This window comes from Panthera leo, chromosome A2 (assembly GCF_018350215.1).
Source record: "Panthera leo isolate Ple1 chromosome A2, P.leo_Ple1_pat1.1, whole genome shotgun sequence".
Taxonomy (NCBI): Eukaryota; Metazoa; Chordata; class Mammalia; order Carnivora; family Felidae; genus Panthera; species Panthera leo.
The window spans coordinates 4,869,391-4,884,892 of NC_056680.1; the positions used below are offsets into that span (position 1 = coordinate 4,869,391).

The 15,502-nt window shown below is 44.4% G+C and overlaps 1 protein-coding gene across 1 annotated transcript in view; it reads right to left on the minus strand.

The window, feature by feature from the left end:
* LOC122213849 (complement C3-like) overlaps positions 1 to 15,502 on the minus strand; it is a 40,590-nt gene that overhangs the window by 13,040 nt on the left and 12,048 nt on the right. Inside the window, exons 18-25 of the mRNA XM_042928189.1 lie at positions 9,606 to 9,714; positions 9,240 to 9,325; positions 4,247 to 4,389; positions 3,929 to 4,141; positions 1,810 to 1,876; positions 1,615 to 1,701; positions 654 to 857; positions 131 to 218 (exon numbers count right to left, since the gene is read on the minus strand). Of these exons, the coding sequence (XP_042784123.1) occupies positions 131 to 218; positions 654 to 857; positions 1,615 to 1,701; positions 1,810 to 1,876; positions 3,929 to 4,141; positions 4,247 to 4,389; positions 9,240 to 9,325; positions 9,606 to 9,714 (997 nt within the window). The remainder of the gene's footprint in view (positions 1 to 130; positions 219 to 653; positions 858 to 1,614; positions 1,702 to 1,809; positions 1,877 to 3,928; positions 4,142 to 4,246; positions 4,390 to 9,239; positions 9,326 to 9,605; positions 9,715 to 15,502) is intronic.

Genomic DNA, 15,502 nt, shown 5'->3' on the forward strand with positions numbered 1-15,502 from the left:
GCTTAATGTCCACAGGCCACGTGGCAGCTCAAGGTGGGCGCCTCATCTCTGTGGGCTGAGGGTCCATAGCACAGCGTGTTCGGGCGACACCTGGCTGGAACACCCCAGGTGGACCTGCTCAGTGGGGTGCCAGAACCGCTCACCAGGTGCTGGCTTCCTGTCCAGGTAGGCCGCATAGGCAGAATTGTCCTGTCTGTAGGCCAGCTGCTGGGAGTACCCTGCAGGGAAGCCAGAAGTGTCTCCAGAGGAGCAGGGGCTGAGTGGAGGGGCTCAGGGGACAAGGATTCTCTGAGGGGCGAGACAGGGGTTCAGGGAGGAATGAGGCGGCTCAGGGCTGAGCAGGGAAGTCTGCTGGGAGAGCGGAAGGGACTTCTAAAAGGGGAAGGAGTTCTCAGAGGAGAGGGGTTCAGAGAGGCGAAGGATCTCAAGGGAGTTCAGGGCAAGGGGGCCTCAGTGAGACAGGGAGTTCTAGAGGGCTCAGAGGGGCCCAGGGTCTCAGAGAGGGCAATGGTCAGGGGAGGTCTTTGAAAAGAAGGGATCCTGAAAGGGGAGGAGCTTAGAGGAAGGGCGTGGCCTGGAAAGGGGCCTGGGTCTCAGGGAGGACCCTGCTCTGGAGGTGGCTGGAGCAGAGAGGGTCTCCCAGGCAGACCCACCCTTTTCGATGAGCTGCAAGGCTTCCTTTCTCTTTGTGGGTCCCAACTTCTCCCACTGGTCCGTTTGGTCCAGGTAATGGACGGCAATGACCGTGGGCGTCATGCTTTTCATGTTCTGCTCCCCACAGCCCGAGGGGATCACGATGAGGTTTTTCAGTCGCTCGGCGTCAATGGCATCCTCAGTCAACTGAGCCACCGGGGTCCCTGCAACCGGGCGGGAGGACAGGGCTCAAGCAACTCACCCACCATGGGGTGGGGTGAGAAGGGTCAGGGCTGTCCCCAGCGATCCCAGGCTCCAGGCAGCCAGTGCCAAAGAGGTCAGGGGCAGTTGGGGGCTGAGGGGACGTGATGGTAGGAGGTAGGAGACGGGGGTAGGGGAGTGGGGAGGGTGTCTACATTTGTAGGGAAGGGGGTCTTATGCTTCACAGAAATCTGCTCCCTGAGCCTCTTGTCACAAGTGGCAAATTAATTCCAGAACAATCGTCACCAATACTTAGATCATGCTTCATGCTGTTGCCAGGCGCTGTTCTAGAGAAACATCAGACAGTATCTCATTTAATCCTCTCAACAAGCCTTTGATATAGGTACTATTATTCACCCCATCACAGATGAGAAAACCAAGGGTCTCTCCCCAAAACCTTACAGCTTACAGGTTACAAGGTGCTTTTCCAGGAACTTCTTTTCCCTTCTGGCTCCAGTCGTCCAACTCAGGCAATTAGTTCCAGAATTTCCTGCTCTTGAACTATACTGTTTCTCATTTAAGCTTCTCTATCAGCAAAGGCTATTTGCTGAACTAAATACTGCCTGGAGCCTTCTATAAAACAGATCAAGGAGGTGGCCTGCTGTTCTAGCTGTAGTGGAGGCAGGGGACGCACGGTGGTATATACACCCCGAATTCGGAGAAATTAGGTCCCCTTCTCCAGAGCTGTGCCTTCCTGGGCGAGGGTCAGTGGCAGCTCACCTTGCAGGAGGATCCTGGTCTCTGAATCTGTGTCTGGTACCTGGTCACTGAGGTCTGCGGCGCGGACCTTCTCTTGCTGCACTCCGTCTGCCAGTGGAATGGGAGGGACCCATGGCGTCACCCTCTCCCACAAGGCCCTGCCTCACCCCCTACCCCGCACCCCCAGGTCTCACCCTTCTGCTGTGGATGACTCACTTTGGCCCCGGTTTTCTGGATCCAGTGTGTGAACGGCCACAGTTTTGTTGACTCTGATCCCTTCAGGCTGAACAGTGTTGGGATGGGATGGGGGAGGGGGAAGTCAGGTGAATAAAAGAACAGACACAGCTGATCAGCAGGGCATGGGCACGATGGCATCACCCATCCTAGTTCTGTGGCTGGGAGTCAGTTTACCCCCACTGCCTCTCAAATGTCCTTAAAATAAAAGAATGTGCATAAAGTGCTGAGTTCAATGCCTGGCACTTAGTAAGCGCTCAGTTAAACTAGGGGCTATCTTATTATCAGTGTCCCAAGTGAAGCTCTCCTTCCATGCTGGACTGCTGCTGTTTGTGCCCTTCCATCACACATTCTCCTTGAAGCTGGTACTAACGCACACATTTTCCTTTGGAGACCCAGTCTCCTCCGTGGCATGCTGGTAAACATTTGGTAGCCATCTCTCCAGGAAGAAAAGATCCTGATTTGTGGCACTGGCAGTTTCCATCCTGCGAACATCCCTGCCACAGTAGATTTCAAGCTACCAGCATCAGAGGGTGCAGAATTGGGAGTTGTGGACACACTGGCTCTGGGGAGCCTTGTGCAGGCTCCGGCGCCCTCTGGGGTTTCTTCCCATTGGTGCCACACTGAGCCACCCTGGGACCCCTGATAAAAGGGATAATTAAGATTGTGCTCCTGGGGGCGCCTGTGGGGCTTGGTGGAAAAGCATGGGACTCTTGATCTTGGGGTTGTAAGTTCGAGTCCCACATAGGGCGTGGGGATTACTTAAAAATAAAATCTAAAAAAAAAAAAAAAAAAAGAGTTTGGTTCCATTAAGGAAAGAAATATTATAATAAATTCTAGTTTGGGTATAAATAAGATATATCACTGTAAAATAACGCTGTCAGTTTTAAATCATTTTCTTTTTTTTTTTTTTGAGTTAGGCTCTGTTATCCTTTATTTTTTTTTTTGTTTCAATATATGAAATTTATTGTCAAATTGGTTTCCATAAGACACCCAGTGCTCATCCCAAAAGGTGCCCTCCTCAATACCCATCACCCACCCCCCCCTCCCTCCCACCCCCCATCAACCCTCAGTTTGTTCTCAGTTTTTAACAGTCTCTTATGCTTTGGCTCTCTCCCACTCTAACCTCTTTTTTTTTTTTTTTTCTTCCCCTCCCCCATGCGTTTCTGTTAAGTTTCTCAGGATCCACATAAGAGTGAAAACACATGGTATCTGTCTTTCTCTGTATGGCTTATTTCACTTAGCATCACACTCTCCAGTTCCATCCACGTTGCTACAAAGGGCCATATTTCGTTCTTTCTCATTGCCACATAGTACTCCCTTGTGTATATAAACCACAATTTCTTTATCCATTCATCAGTTGATGGACATTTAGGCTCTTTCCATAATTTGGCTATTGTTGAGAGTGCTGCTATAAACATTGGGGTACAAGTGCCCCTCTGCATCAGCACTCCTGTATCCCTTGGGTAAATTCCTAGCAGTGCTATTGCTGGGTCATAGGGTAGGTCTATTTTTAATTTTTTGAGGAACCTCCACACTAAATCATTTGCTTTTTAATGTTTCATTGTTATTTCAATGACTTTAACGTTACGGGGGAAAATTAACCACTAAACAATTTCAACCATTAAAAAAGACACGTAGATGGGGGCCTTCATTTGTCCTTTAGCTTCAGGCTCCTATTGTGGTTTGACTTGGCACTGTCTCTATTTAAAATTTTGATCTTTTGTGTATCACGGATTTTTTGGCATTAATTTTGATTCCTTACAATATTGCATTAAAACACTGTTGCTCTTATGATCTCACATTTTGCTTGGAAATATTAAGGAAAGATGATATGAGGCTTTTATTTTTATTGAAGACTTGATCTCCTATTATATTTGAGAATGTTCATCACTAGGAAAGAGTGAAAATGTAAGTGTTTCGCACTTACTCACCCTAATCCTGGCCTTGCTTCCGAACTTGTAGGACTCCCAAGCATCCTAAGCTGGACACTGGACACTCTTGGTGTCTCAGAGTCAGTGTCTCCAACCTGGGTTGACAGCATGGGGAGACAGGAGCCTCTCCCAAAGGACAAGGGACTGCAGGTGCCCCAAGGACTCACCACGACCTTCAAGGGTTTCTTGACACCATCCATGAGGAAACGATTGTAGACCGCAGCCTTGACCTCCACCTCATGTAGACCGACCTTCAGAGGCACGAGGAGAAAAGGCACGGCTATTGAGGACTTGGCTGGGATGTTCAGAATCTGCTGATACGGTTTCCTTGCGGTGGCCTGGCTGCAGAAGGCTGGGTTGTAGAGCAGGGTCACCCGCACCTGCCAGGGAGAGAATATCAGTCAGGGGGGCAGGTGCCATAGCCACCTCCCCCAACCATCCAAGCTCTTCATCATACCTCTGCCCCCACCCCCCTGGGAACCCACCTTGAGCTCCCCAACATCCTGGTAATTGTAGAGCACGGCTCGGATCTCCACTTGCTCATTGCGCACGACAGAGTAGGGTAGCCGCAGGTCGATGAAGAAGTCTTGCATCACCGTGACCTCATAGGGGTCAGCCACGCAGATCCCTGCCCAGGAGTGGAGTGTCAAGGGATCAGCCACGCAGATCCCTGCCCAGGAGTGTTCCTTCCCAGTGTCAAGGGAAGGAGGTGGACAGGCTCTCAGTGCTTACCCCTGACTGCGGGAGCTGTGTCAAGCTCAGCCTGTGTTTGTGCAAGCCCAGGGGCTAAACAATTGCACAGGTGACACATTACTGATAGTGGTGGCAGCTGGGAGTCACTCTCATGTACGGTTTCCATTTTCTTCTTGTAGTTTTACTCATAGGTAGGTGTGCAGGGGGAAGGGTTCGAGCACACCCGAAGGGTCCATACCTGGGCTCTCCAAAATGGTAGCCTGAGCTCTCTCTGGTTCCTGGGCACTTGGAATGTGGCTAACTCAGAAAACTTTTTAACACATGTTTGGAACAATTTGCATATGCCAACCTACCTTTTCAGCTGTACATTTTGCAAATCCTACAATACAGATCAAAGTATTTTCAATGAAAGGCTAGGGGCGCCTTTCCACTGACTGGCTCAGTCAGTGGTGGGTGTGATTCTTGATCTGGGGCCATGAGTTCAAGCTCACGTGGGGTGTGGAGATGACTTACAAATAAAATTAAAATCTTAAAAAAAAAAGCACCCTCCTTGAGATGCTCTGCAGACATAAATTGTGTACTAGATTTCAAAGGCTTAGTACAAACAAAAGCAAAATGCATCTTTCACAATTTCGAGATATTAATAGGTTACTCTTAAATATCAATAGATGATTATTATAACATTATCATTAGCGTGATGGTGGGCTTTTTTAAACATATTTTTCAGCATATTTTTTCAACGTATTTACCACAAGTTGCAAGAATAACATTGTGGAGATATTTGGTTACAGAAAATGTATGATAAAATTGATTTCACCTCCTCTTTTTTTATGGGGCTCCCAGAAAATTTAAAATGACATGCAGCTTGCATCGTATTTCTGGTGGACAGTGCTGATCTACAGGCAGTGAAAATGACTGCAAAAGCGATGGTTAATTTGTGATTCAACAGCTACTAGGCTATATTCAAGCACTCGGTTGATGCAAGCAAAATTTGCAAAACTTTATCATATTGAAATGTTACACTAAAAAAATAAATAAAAATAATGTTGCACCAAAGGTGTATTAAAATTTGGGGCACCTGGGTGGCTCAGTCGGTTAAGCATCTGACTCTTGATTTTCTCTCAGGTCATGATTTCCGGGTGCCTGAGTTACAGTCTGGTGTCAGGTTCTGAGCTGATGGCGTGGAGACTGCTAGGGATTCTCTTTCTCTCTCTCTGCCTGTGTGCTCTTCCTCTCCCCCCCTCTCTCAAAATAAACATTTAAAAAAGACAGTTAAGGAAAAGAAATACATAAAAATTTATACACCTTATTTTTCAGCAATGGAAAAAAAATAGAGGCCTGAACCTTGAGCCTTGAAAATCCTTATTTCCTAACCTACGGTCATTATTTCTCATTCTCACAGGGGTCTGTTATAGTCATGGAGGTAGTTACCATTTCTTATCTACCATTCATTTTTACATTTTTTTTTTTTTTTTAAAATTTTTTTTCAACGTTTTTTATTTATTTTTGGGACAGAGAGAGACAGAGCATGAACAGGGAGACACAGAATCGGAAACAGGCTCCAGGCTCCGAGCCATCAGCCCAGAGCCTGACGCGGGCTCGAACTCACGGACCGCGAGATCGTGACCTGGCTGAAGTCGGACGCTTAACCGACTGCGCCACCCAGGCGCCCCTATTTTTACATTTTTAAAAAAGCTTATTTATCTTTGGCCATCTCTACACCCAATGTGGGGCTCAAACTCACAATCCCAATATCAGGAGTCACACGCTTTTCCCACTGAGCCAGCCAGCAGACCCTGTTTTCACATTCTTAAAGCCAGAGTTAGTTTACTCTGGTGGGTGAAAAACCAGCTTTTGCACCACAAACAGGAGGCTACCTCCAGGGAAACAAAACGGTTTTGTTTTGTTAAATACTGGCCAGCTCATGCTGTGCCTGCAGAAAGCAGACCTGCTCTCTCCTTGCTAATGCAAGTCAGTCAAGACCTACAGAGGAGATGAGGACATCCTTGCACCAGACTTAGCTTTTCCCTTGAACAAGCTGGAAGGAGCGAGAGAGAACCACACACAGAGTGACCTCTGACACACCATCCGTGTTATGTTTGAGGCAGAGAAACGCCTACTCTCCGTGACCCTGAAGGACAGCTACATGTTTGTCCAAACCCACGGAAGGTACATCACTGAAAGGGAACCCTAGCTTTTGACTGCAGTTGATGATAATGTATCAGTGTTGTCCCAGAGATTTTGGCAAAGGTACCACCTAATGCAAAAAAGGGTTAGAGACGGGAATTGGGGGGAATTGAGGAGTGAGTGGTAATTCTCAGTTGTTTCTGTAAACCTAAATTGTTTAAGAAAACCCATTAATTAGGGGCCCCTGGGTGGCTCAGTCGGTTGAGCGTCCGACTTCGGCTCAGGTCATGATCTCACAGTTTGTGGGTTTGAGCCCCACGTCGGGCTCTGTGCTGACAGCTCAGAGCCTGGAGCCTGCTTCAGGTTCTGTGTCTCCTTCTCTCTGCCCCTCACCACCCCCGCTCGCACTCTGTCTCTGTCTCAAAAACAAATAAATATTTAAAAAAATTAAGAAAACCCGTTAATTAAAAAAATATCAACCAGGGCACCTGAGTGGTTCAGTCGGTTACACATCTGACTCTTGTTCTCAGCTCAAGGTCATGATCTCATGGTTCATGAGTTCGAGCCCTGCATTGGGCCCTGTACAGCCGACAGTGCAGAGCCTGCTTGGGATTCTCTCTCTCTGCCTCTATCTTCCCCTCCCTCAAACATACTGCCTCTCTCTCTCTCTCTCTCTCAGAATAAATAAATAAGCTTAAAAATATAATCGTACCTGGTAAGACAACAGTATTGAGAAGATGTCACAAGGGTACAGAGAGCAGAATAGAAAAACCATAGGGCCCTTTAAGATGCTGCCCCATCACTCCCAGGGGGCATTGGGCAACTTCTGGGGATATTTTGGGGACATGTTACAACGGGGGTGGGGGTGCTCCTGAAGTCTTGTAGGTAGAGGCCGCGAATGCTGCTCAACATCCGATATTGCACAGGGAACCTTCCACAGAGAACCACCCAGCCCTGAACAACATCAGTGATGAGGTGCAGAGACCCTGGTGCAGGACAGGCCTTCCCCAACCTCCAGATACACACAACCCCCCACTTCCTGCCCCGTGGGTCATGTTAAATGCAGGTTCTGATTCAGCAGGTCAGGAGTGGGGTCCAAGATTCTGAATTTCTACAACCCCCCAGGGAAAGCACCTTTGCCAGATTGCTAGTGGTTCAAGGAGCAGGCTTTCAGAAGCAGGGATCTAAACTGTGCCTTTCAACTTTCTCTTTTCAAGCTGCAAGAACCTTTCTTATTTCAAGGAAACCTCATGCAGGCCCTCCATATGCGAACAGGGACAACGAGGATATAGGAAGATGCTCTGATCTGAAACGCAGGCGGGGGCCACCGACCAGAAGTGTGCTGAGCTGTTACTGGAGCTCCAGACGAAAGGAAAAGTATGTGCCCCATGAATGCATGCACCACCCTCCCTTGGTCAGGAGAAACTGCCAGTTTCAGTTCCCTCAGTTAAAACAAGACAAGCAAAGACGCAGGTTTTGAACATCTTGAAGCCAGGAAAGGGAAGTGATAATGATGTGTAATGTATTATAAATGGTAACAAAACAAAATTATTAAACACATTGGTTTCGCATGAAAGAGATATTCATGCCTCCCGTCCTGAGTCTTCACGTGTCCTTTTTAATGTTTCAATATTTTTTTCAACTACTTTAATGCTCAGGGAAAAAATTAACCTTTACAATATACCTAAATCATGGGGCGCCTCATTGGCTCAGTCACTTAAGCCTCCGACTTTGGCTCAGGTCATGACCTCACAGGTTTGTGGGTTCGAGCCCTGCGTTGGGCTCTGTGCTGACAGCTTAGCGCTTGGAGCCTGCTTTGGATTCTGTGTCTCCCTCTCTCTGCCCCTCCCCCACTCGTGCTCTCTCTGTCTCTCAAAAATAAATAAATAAATAAATATTAACCCCCCCCCCCAAATGTACCTAAATCAGGCACAGGGGGCAGGGGGCACACATTTTCCCTCTTGCCTCAAACTCCAATATGTTTCGGAGTGGTGCTGGTTTCTATTTACAATGGAGATATTTTGTTCATCACTGATTTTTTTTTTATTCACATTGATTTTTTCAAAATCATCACATGAAAATATTACTCATCTGGTGTTAAAGTCATTGCCTCTCTCTCCTCATCCTGCTCTCAGGCCTGCCTGAGATCATCACATTAGACCAGGGCTTGCCAGCTCCCTGTGGTGAGTCCCCCACCCCCTGGGATACCTTTTACCCAAGATTCACAATCTGACTGTCTATGTTCCAATCATGCATTTCATCCTGCTTCCTCTTTTATATTTTCTTAATCACTTTACCCATTATCCTGTCAACATGTCAACATCACCCCTTAAGGGTGTTTTTTGTTGAAAATTATTCTAGAGACTGTGCATGTCAACATGGGGGAGATTGTATGTCAGGGGTGGGTGGAATGGAGGTATGTGGGAACTCTTTGTATCTTCCCCTCAATTTTGCTGTGAACCTAAAACTTTTCTCAAAAGAAAATTTATTTACAAAAAGCACTATGTTCCCACAGAATAGGATCTGACACTCCTCTAATCACCTGGGAGCAGAGTGTCAGACACCAAGAAACAGGGGATCTCTCTGGATGGGATGAGGAAATGCCCAGTGTCCCTGGGGTCTCTGCCTGCTGAGCATGGGGGCACCAACTTCACTCACCTTTCTTGTCTGACAAGCTCACGGCCAGAATCTCCCAGGTGGTGATGGAGTCTTTCAAAAATATATTTATGGTCTTTGTGGAGATTCTGGATGGATGAGAAGTGGGGGTATTAAAAAGAGGCAGGTGTCAGGGGTATGGGGGAAGCTGGTGTGGATGGGTCCCAAGGGGCAATTTGGAGGGATAGGTGGAGGCTGGGCACATGGAGGGGGCCTGACTCTTGATTTTCTTTCTAGGCTGGGTTGTGGAGTTGCATAGTGATTCCAGAAAAGAGGTGCATAAGGTACATACAAATGAAGTGGTCCAGTCTGGGGTGCCATAGGAGCTGGCCTGGGCTTGGGTTAAGGTGGGGGGTGTCTCAGCCTTACCCATCTTTCGCAGGTTCATTGAGATCCTCCATGCGCCATAGCCAGCTCTCAGGGAACTGGCTTCGGGAAATGATGTCTTCTTCCGGGATTATATCCTCATCCAAGTCACCTGGGAGGCACGGGTGAGGAGAGGGCATTATGGGTTTAGAACACACCCATTCTCCACTGTCCCCAGAGATACTTATCTCTACACATCTCTGGATTAACTTTATAGTTAATAAACTTTATAGTTTATTTGATTTTCTTCCTTATCTTTTTTTTATGCCCCTTTCATTTTTCTCTTTGCATGGGAATCAGGCTCCTCTCACCTTTCCTTTTTCCAGGGTTCCTTCAACGAACAAATGAAAACACACCTGGTGGAAGGTCCAAACCATCACCACCATGAGCAGTGTGATAGAATAGCCAAATATGCAACAGAGTGCATGATCACACTCCACAAGCACTCTGGAAGTCCCAGGACCTGGGCAGTGTATGACCTATTCTTAATATAGTAGGACTTACAGGTGCAAGACACATAACAACCTAGTAAAATAGGTAAAAATCAGAAACCTAGCCAAAATGATGAAATGGAAGAATTCTCCTTAAAAGAAATTCCAGGATGAAATGACAGCCAGAGAACTTCTCAAAACAGATCTAAACAATATATCTAGACAATAATTTAGAAAAACCATCATAAGACTGATAGCTGGGCTTGAAAAAAGTATAGAAGACAGCAAAGAATCTATTGCTGAAGAGATCAAAGACCTATGAAATAATCAAGGTGAATTATGAAATGTTGTAAATGAGATGCAAAATAACCCAGCTGCAGTGACAGCAAGGATGGAAGAAGTAGAGGAGAGAATAAGTGAAATAGAAGATAAAATTATGGAAAATGATGAAACTAAAAACAGGACGGCAAGGATATTATTAGACCATGAGGGGAGAATTAGAGACCTAAGTGATTCCTTGAAATGAAATAAATCTGTATCATAGGTGTTCCAGAAGAAGAAAAGAGAGAAAGGGTCAGAAGGTTTATTTGAACAAATTATAGCTGAGAACTTCCCTCATCTGGAGAAGGAAACAGGCATTCAAGTGCAAGAGGTACAGAGAACTCCCTTCAAAATCAACATAAACAGGCCAATACCGTGACATATCGTAGTGAAAGTGGAAAAATACAAAGATAAAGAGAGAATTCTGAAAGCAGCTAGGGAAAAAATAGGTCTTAACCTACAAGGGTAGACACAGAAAGGTAGTAGCAGACCTGTCCACTGAAACGTGGCAGGCCAGAAGGGAGTGGCAGGAAATATTCAATGTGCTGAATAGGAAAAATATGCAGCCAAGAATCCTTTATCTGGCAAGGCTGTCATTAAGAATAAAAGGAGAGATAAAGGCTTTCCCAAACAAAAACTGAAGGAGTTTGTGACCACTAAGCCAGCCCTGCAGGAGAGCCTTAGCGGGACTCTGTGAGTGGAAAGCAGCAAAGACTACAAGGGACTAAGACATCACCATAAGTGCAAAACCTGTAGATAACACAATGACACTAAATCCATCTCCTTCAATAATCACTCTGAATGTAAATGGACTGAACGCCTCAATCAAAAGACATAGGGTATCAGAATGGATAAAGAAACAAGATCCATCTATATGTTGCCTACAAGAGATTCATTTTAGACCTGAGGACACCTGTAGATTGAAAGTGAGGTGACGGAGAACCATCTGTCATGCTATGGGACATCAAAAGAAAGCTGGAGTAGCCATACTTGTATCAGACAAACTATATTTTAAAACAAACACTGTAACAAGAGATGAAGTAGGCCATTATATCATAAACGAGGGGTCCATTATCAAGAAGAGCTAACCATTGTAAATATTTATGTCCCCAACATGAAACACCCAGGCTTAAAAATCAATTAATCACAAACATAAATAAACATGTAGATAATACTGTTGTTCTGGAGGGGACTTTAATACTCCACTTGCAGCAATGGAAAGATCATCTAGGCAGAAAATCAATAAGGAAACAATGGCTCTGAACAACACATTGGACCAGATGGACTTAACACATATTCAGAACTTTTCATTCAAAAGCAGAATACACATTCTTCTTGAAGGCACATGGAACATTCTTGAAAATAGATTACATACTGGGTCACAAAACAGCTCTCAACAAGTACAAAAGGATTGTAATCATACCATGCACATTTTCAGATCACAACACTGTGAAACTTGAAATCAACCACAATAAAAAATTTGGAAAGCCCCCAAATGCATCGACGTTAAAGAACATCCTACTAGGGGCGCCTGGGTGGCTCGGTCGGTTGAGCGTCCAACTTCGGCTCAGGTCATGATCTCACGGTCTGTGAGTTCGAGCCCCGCATCGGGCTCTGTGCTGACAGCTCAGAGCCTGTTTCAGATTCTGTGTCTCCCTCTCTCTCTGCCCCTCCCCTGTTCATGCTCTGTCTCTCTCTGTCTCAAAAATAAATAAACGTTAAAAAAAAAAAAGAACATCCTACTAAAACATAAAGGGGTAAACTGGGATATTAAAGAAGAAATTAAAAAATGTATGGAAGCAGATGAAAATGAAAACATGACAGTCCAAACGCTTTGGGATGCAGCAAAGGCAGTTCTAAGAGGACAACACATTGCAATTCACACCAATCTCAAGAGGCAAGAAAGGTCCCACATACATAACCTAACCTCACATCTAAAGGAACTAGAAAGGCAGCAGCAAAGAAAGCCCAAGGCCAGCAGCAGGAGAGAAATAATAAAGATAAGGGCAGAAATAAACAATATAGAATCCAAAACAAAACAAAACAAAACAGAACAGATCAATGAATCTAAGAGTTGGTTTTGTGAAAGAATAAATAAAATTGATAACCTCTTAGCCAGGGTTCTTAAAAATAAAAGCAAGAGGACCCCAACAGATAAAATCATGAATGAAATAGGAGAGATCACAACCAGCGCCACAGAAATACAAACAATTATTGAAGAATACAATGAAAAATGATATGCCAACAAACTGGAAAATTTTGAAGAAATGGACAAATTCCTAGACACCCACACACTACCCAAACTGAAAATGGAATAAATAGAAAATTTGAATGGACCCATAACCAGTGAAGGAATTGAATTGGTTTTGAAAAATCTACCAACAAATAAGAGTCCTGGGCCAAATAGTTTTCCAGGGTAATTCTACAAGACATTTAAAGCAAGAGTTCACACCTATTCTTCTGACGCTGTTCCAAAAACGGAAATGGAAGGAAAGCTTCCAGACTCATTCTATGAAGCCAACATTACCTTGATTGCCAAACTAAACAAAGACCCCACTATAAAGGAGAATTACAGGGCAATATCCCTGATGAACATGGATGCAAATATTCTCAACAAATTGAGATACTAGCAAATTGAATTCAACAGTATATTAAAGGAATCCTTCACCATGATCAATTGGGATTCATTCCTGGGCTACAGTGCTGGGTCAATATTGGCAAATCAATCAATGTGATACACCACATTAATAGAAGAAAAGATAAGAACCATATGATCCTGTCAATAAATGTAGAAAAAAGCATTTGACAAAGTACAGCATCCATTCTTCATAAAAACAACCAAGATCATTGGGGTAGAAGGAACATACCTTATCATCAAGGCCATATGAAAGGCCCACAGCTAATATCATCCTCAATGGGGAAAAACAGAGCTTTCCCCCTGAGATCATGAACATGACAGGGGTGTGCACTCTCACCACTGTTGTTAAATGTGGTGTTGGGTGTCGTAGACTCAGCAATCAGACAACAAAATGAAATAGAACTCATCCAAATTGGCAAAGAAGAAGTCAGACTTTCACTCTTCACAGATGACATGATACTCTACCTGGAAAACCCGAAAGACTCCACCAAAAACTGCTAGAACTGATCCATGAATTCAGTAAGGTCGCAGGATACAAAATAAATGTACCGAAATAGGTTACATTTCTCTACACCAATAAGGGAGTAACAGAAAGAGATATCAAGGAATAAATACCATTTACAATAAAATACCTAGAAATAAACCCAACCAAATAGGTAAAAGATCTGTACGCTGAAACCTATACAAAGCTTATGAATGAAATTGAAGACACAAAGAAATGGAAAAGCATTCCATGCTCAAGGATTTGAAGAACAAATATTGTTAAAAGGTTGATACTACCTAAAGCAATGTACACATTCAATGCAATCCCAATGAAAATAGCACCAGCATTCTTCACAGAGCTAGAACAAACAATCCTAAATTTTTTATGAAACCACAAAAGACTCTGAATAGCCAAAGTAACGTTGAAAAAGAAAACCAGGGGCACCTGGGTGTCTCAGTTCAGTTAAGCTTTTGACTTCAGCTCAGGTCATGACCTCGCGGTCCGTGAGTTCGAGCCCCACGTTGGTCTCTGTGCTGACACCTCAGAGCCTGGAGCCTGTTTCAGATTCTGTGTCTCCCTCTCTCTCTGACCTTCCCCCGTTCATGCGCTGTCTCTCTCTGTCTCAAAAATAAATAAACGTTAAAAAAAAAAAAGAAAGAAAACCAATGGCAGAGGCATCACCATCCTGGATTTTAGCCTATATTACAAAGCTGTAATCATCAAGACAGTATGGTAATTGGCACAAAAGCAGACACATAGACCAGTGGAATAGAACAGAGAACCCAGAAATTGACCCACAAATGTATGGCCAACTAATCTTCAACAAAGCAGGAAAGAGTATCCAATGGAAAAAAGACAGTCTCTTTAGCAAATGGTGCTGGGAGAACTGGACAGCAACATGCAGAAGAATGAACCTGGACCACTTTCTTACACCATACACAAAAATAAATTGAAAATGGATGAAAGACCTAAATACGAGACAGGAAACCATAAAGATCCTACAGGAGAAAACAGGCAACAACCTCTTTGTCTTCACCCGCAGGAACTTCTTACTTAACATGTCTCCGAAGGCAAAGGAAATAAAGGAAAAATGAACTGTTTGGGACCTCATCAGGATAAAAAGCTCCTGCATAGCATAAGAAACAATCGACAAAACTAAAAGGCAACTGACGGACTGGGAGAAGATATTTGCAAACGACACATCAGATAATGGGTTAGTATCTGAAATCTATAAAGAACTTACCAAACTCAACACCAAAAAACAAGTAATCCAGTGAAGAAATGGGCAGAAGACATAAATAGACACTTTTCCAAAGAAGACATACAGATGGCAAACAGACACATGAAAAGGTGCTCAATGTCGCTCATCATCAGGGAAATACAAATCAAAACCACATTGAGATACCACCTCACATGGGTCAGAATGGTTAACATTAACAACTTAGGAAACAACAGATGTTGTTGAGGATGTGAAGAAATGGGAACCCTCTTGCAGTGTTGGTGGGGATGCAAACTCTGGAAAACAGTGTGGAGATTCCTCAAAAAATTAGAAATAGAATTACCCTACGACCAAGCAATAGCACTACTAGGAATTTATCTAAAGGATAAAGAGTGCTGATTCATAGGGGCACTTGTACCCCAATGTTTATAGCAGCGGTTTCAACAATAGCCAAACTATGGAAAGAGCCCAAACACACACACACATACATACAATCGAATACTACTCATCAATGAAAAAGAATGAAATCTTGCCATTTGCAACAATGTGGATGGAACTGGAAGGTATTATGCTAAGCGAAATAAGTCAGTCAGAGAAAGACATATATCATATGACTTCATTCATATGTGGAATTTGAGAAACTTAACACAAGACCAAAGGGGAAAGGAAGGAAATTAAGATAGAAACAGAGAGGGAGGCAAACCATAATAGACTCTTAAATACAGAGAACAGACTGGGGATTTATGGGGGCAGGGCTAGGAGGGGGGAGGAAATGGGTGATGGGCATTGAGGAAGGCACTTTGGGGA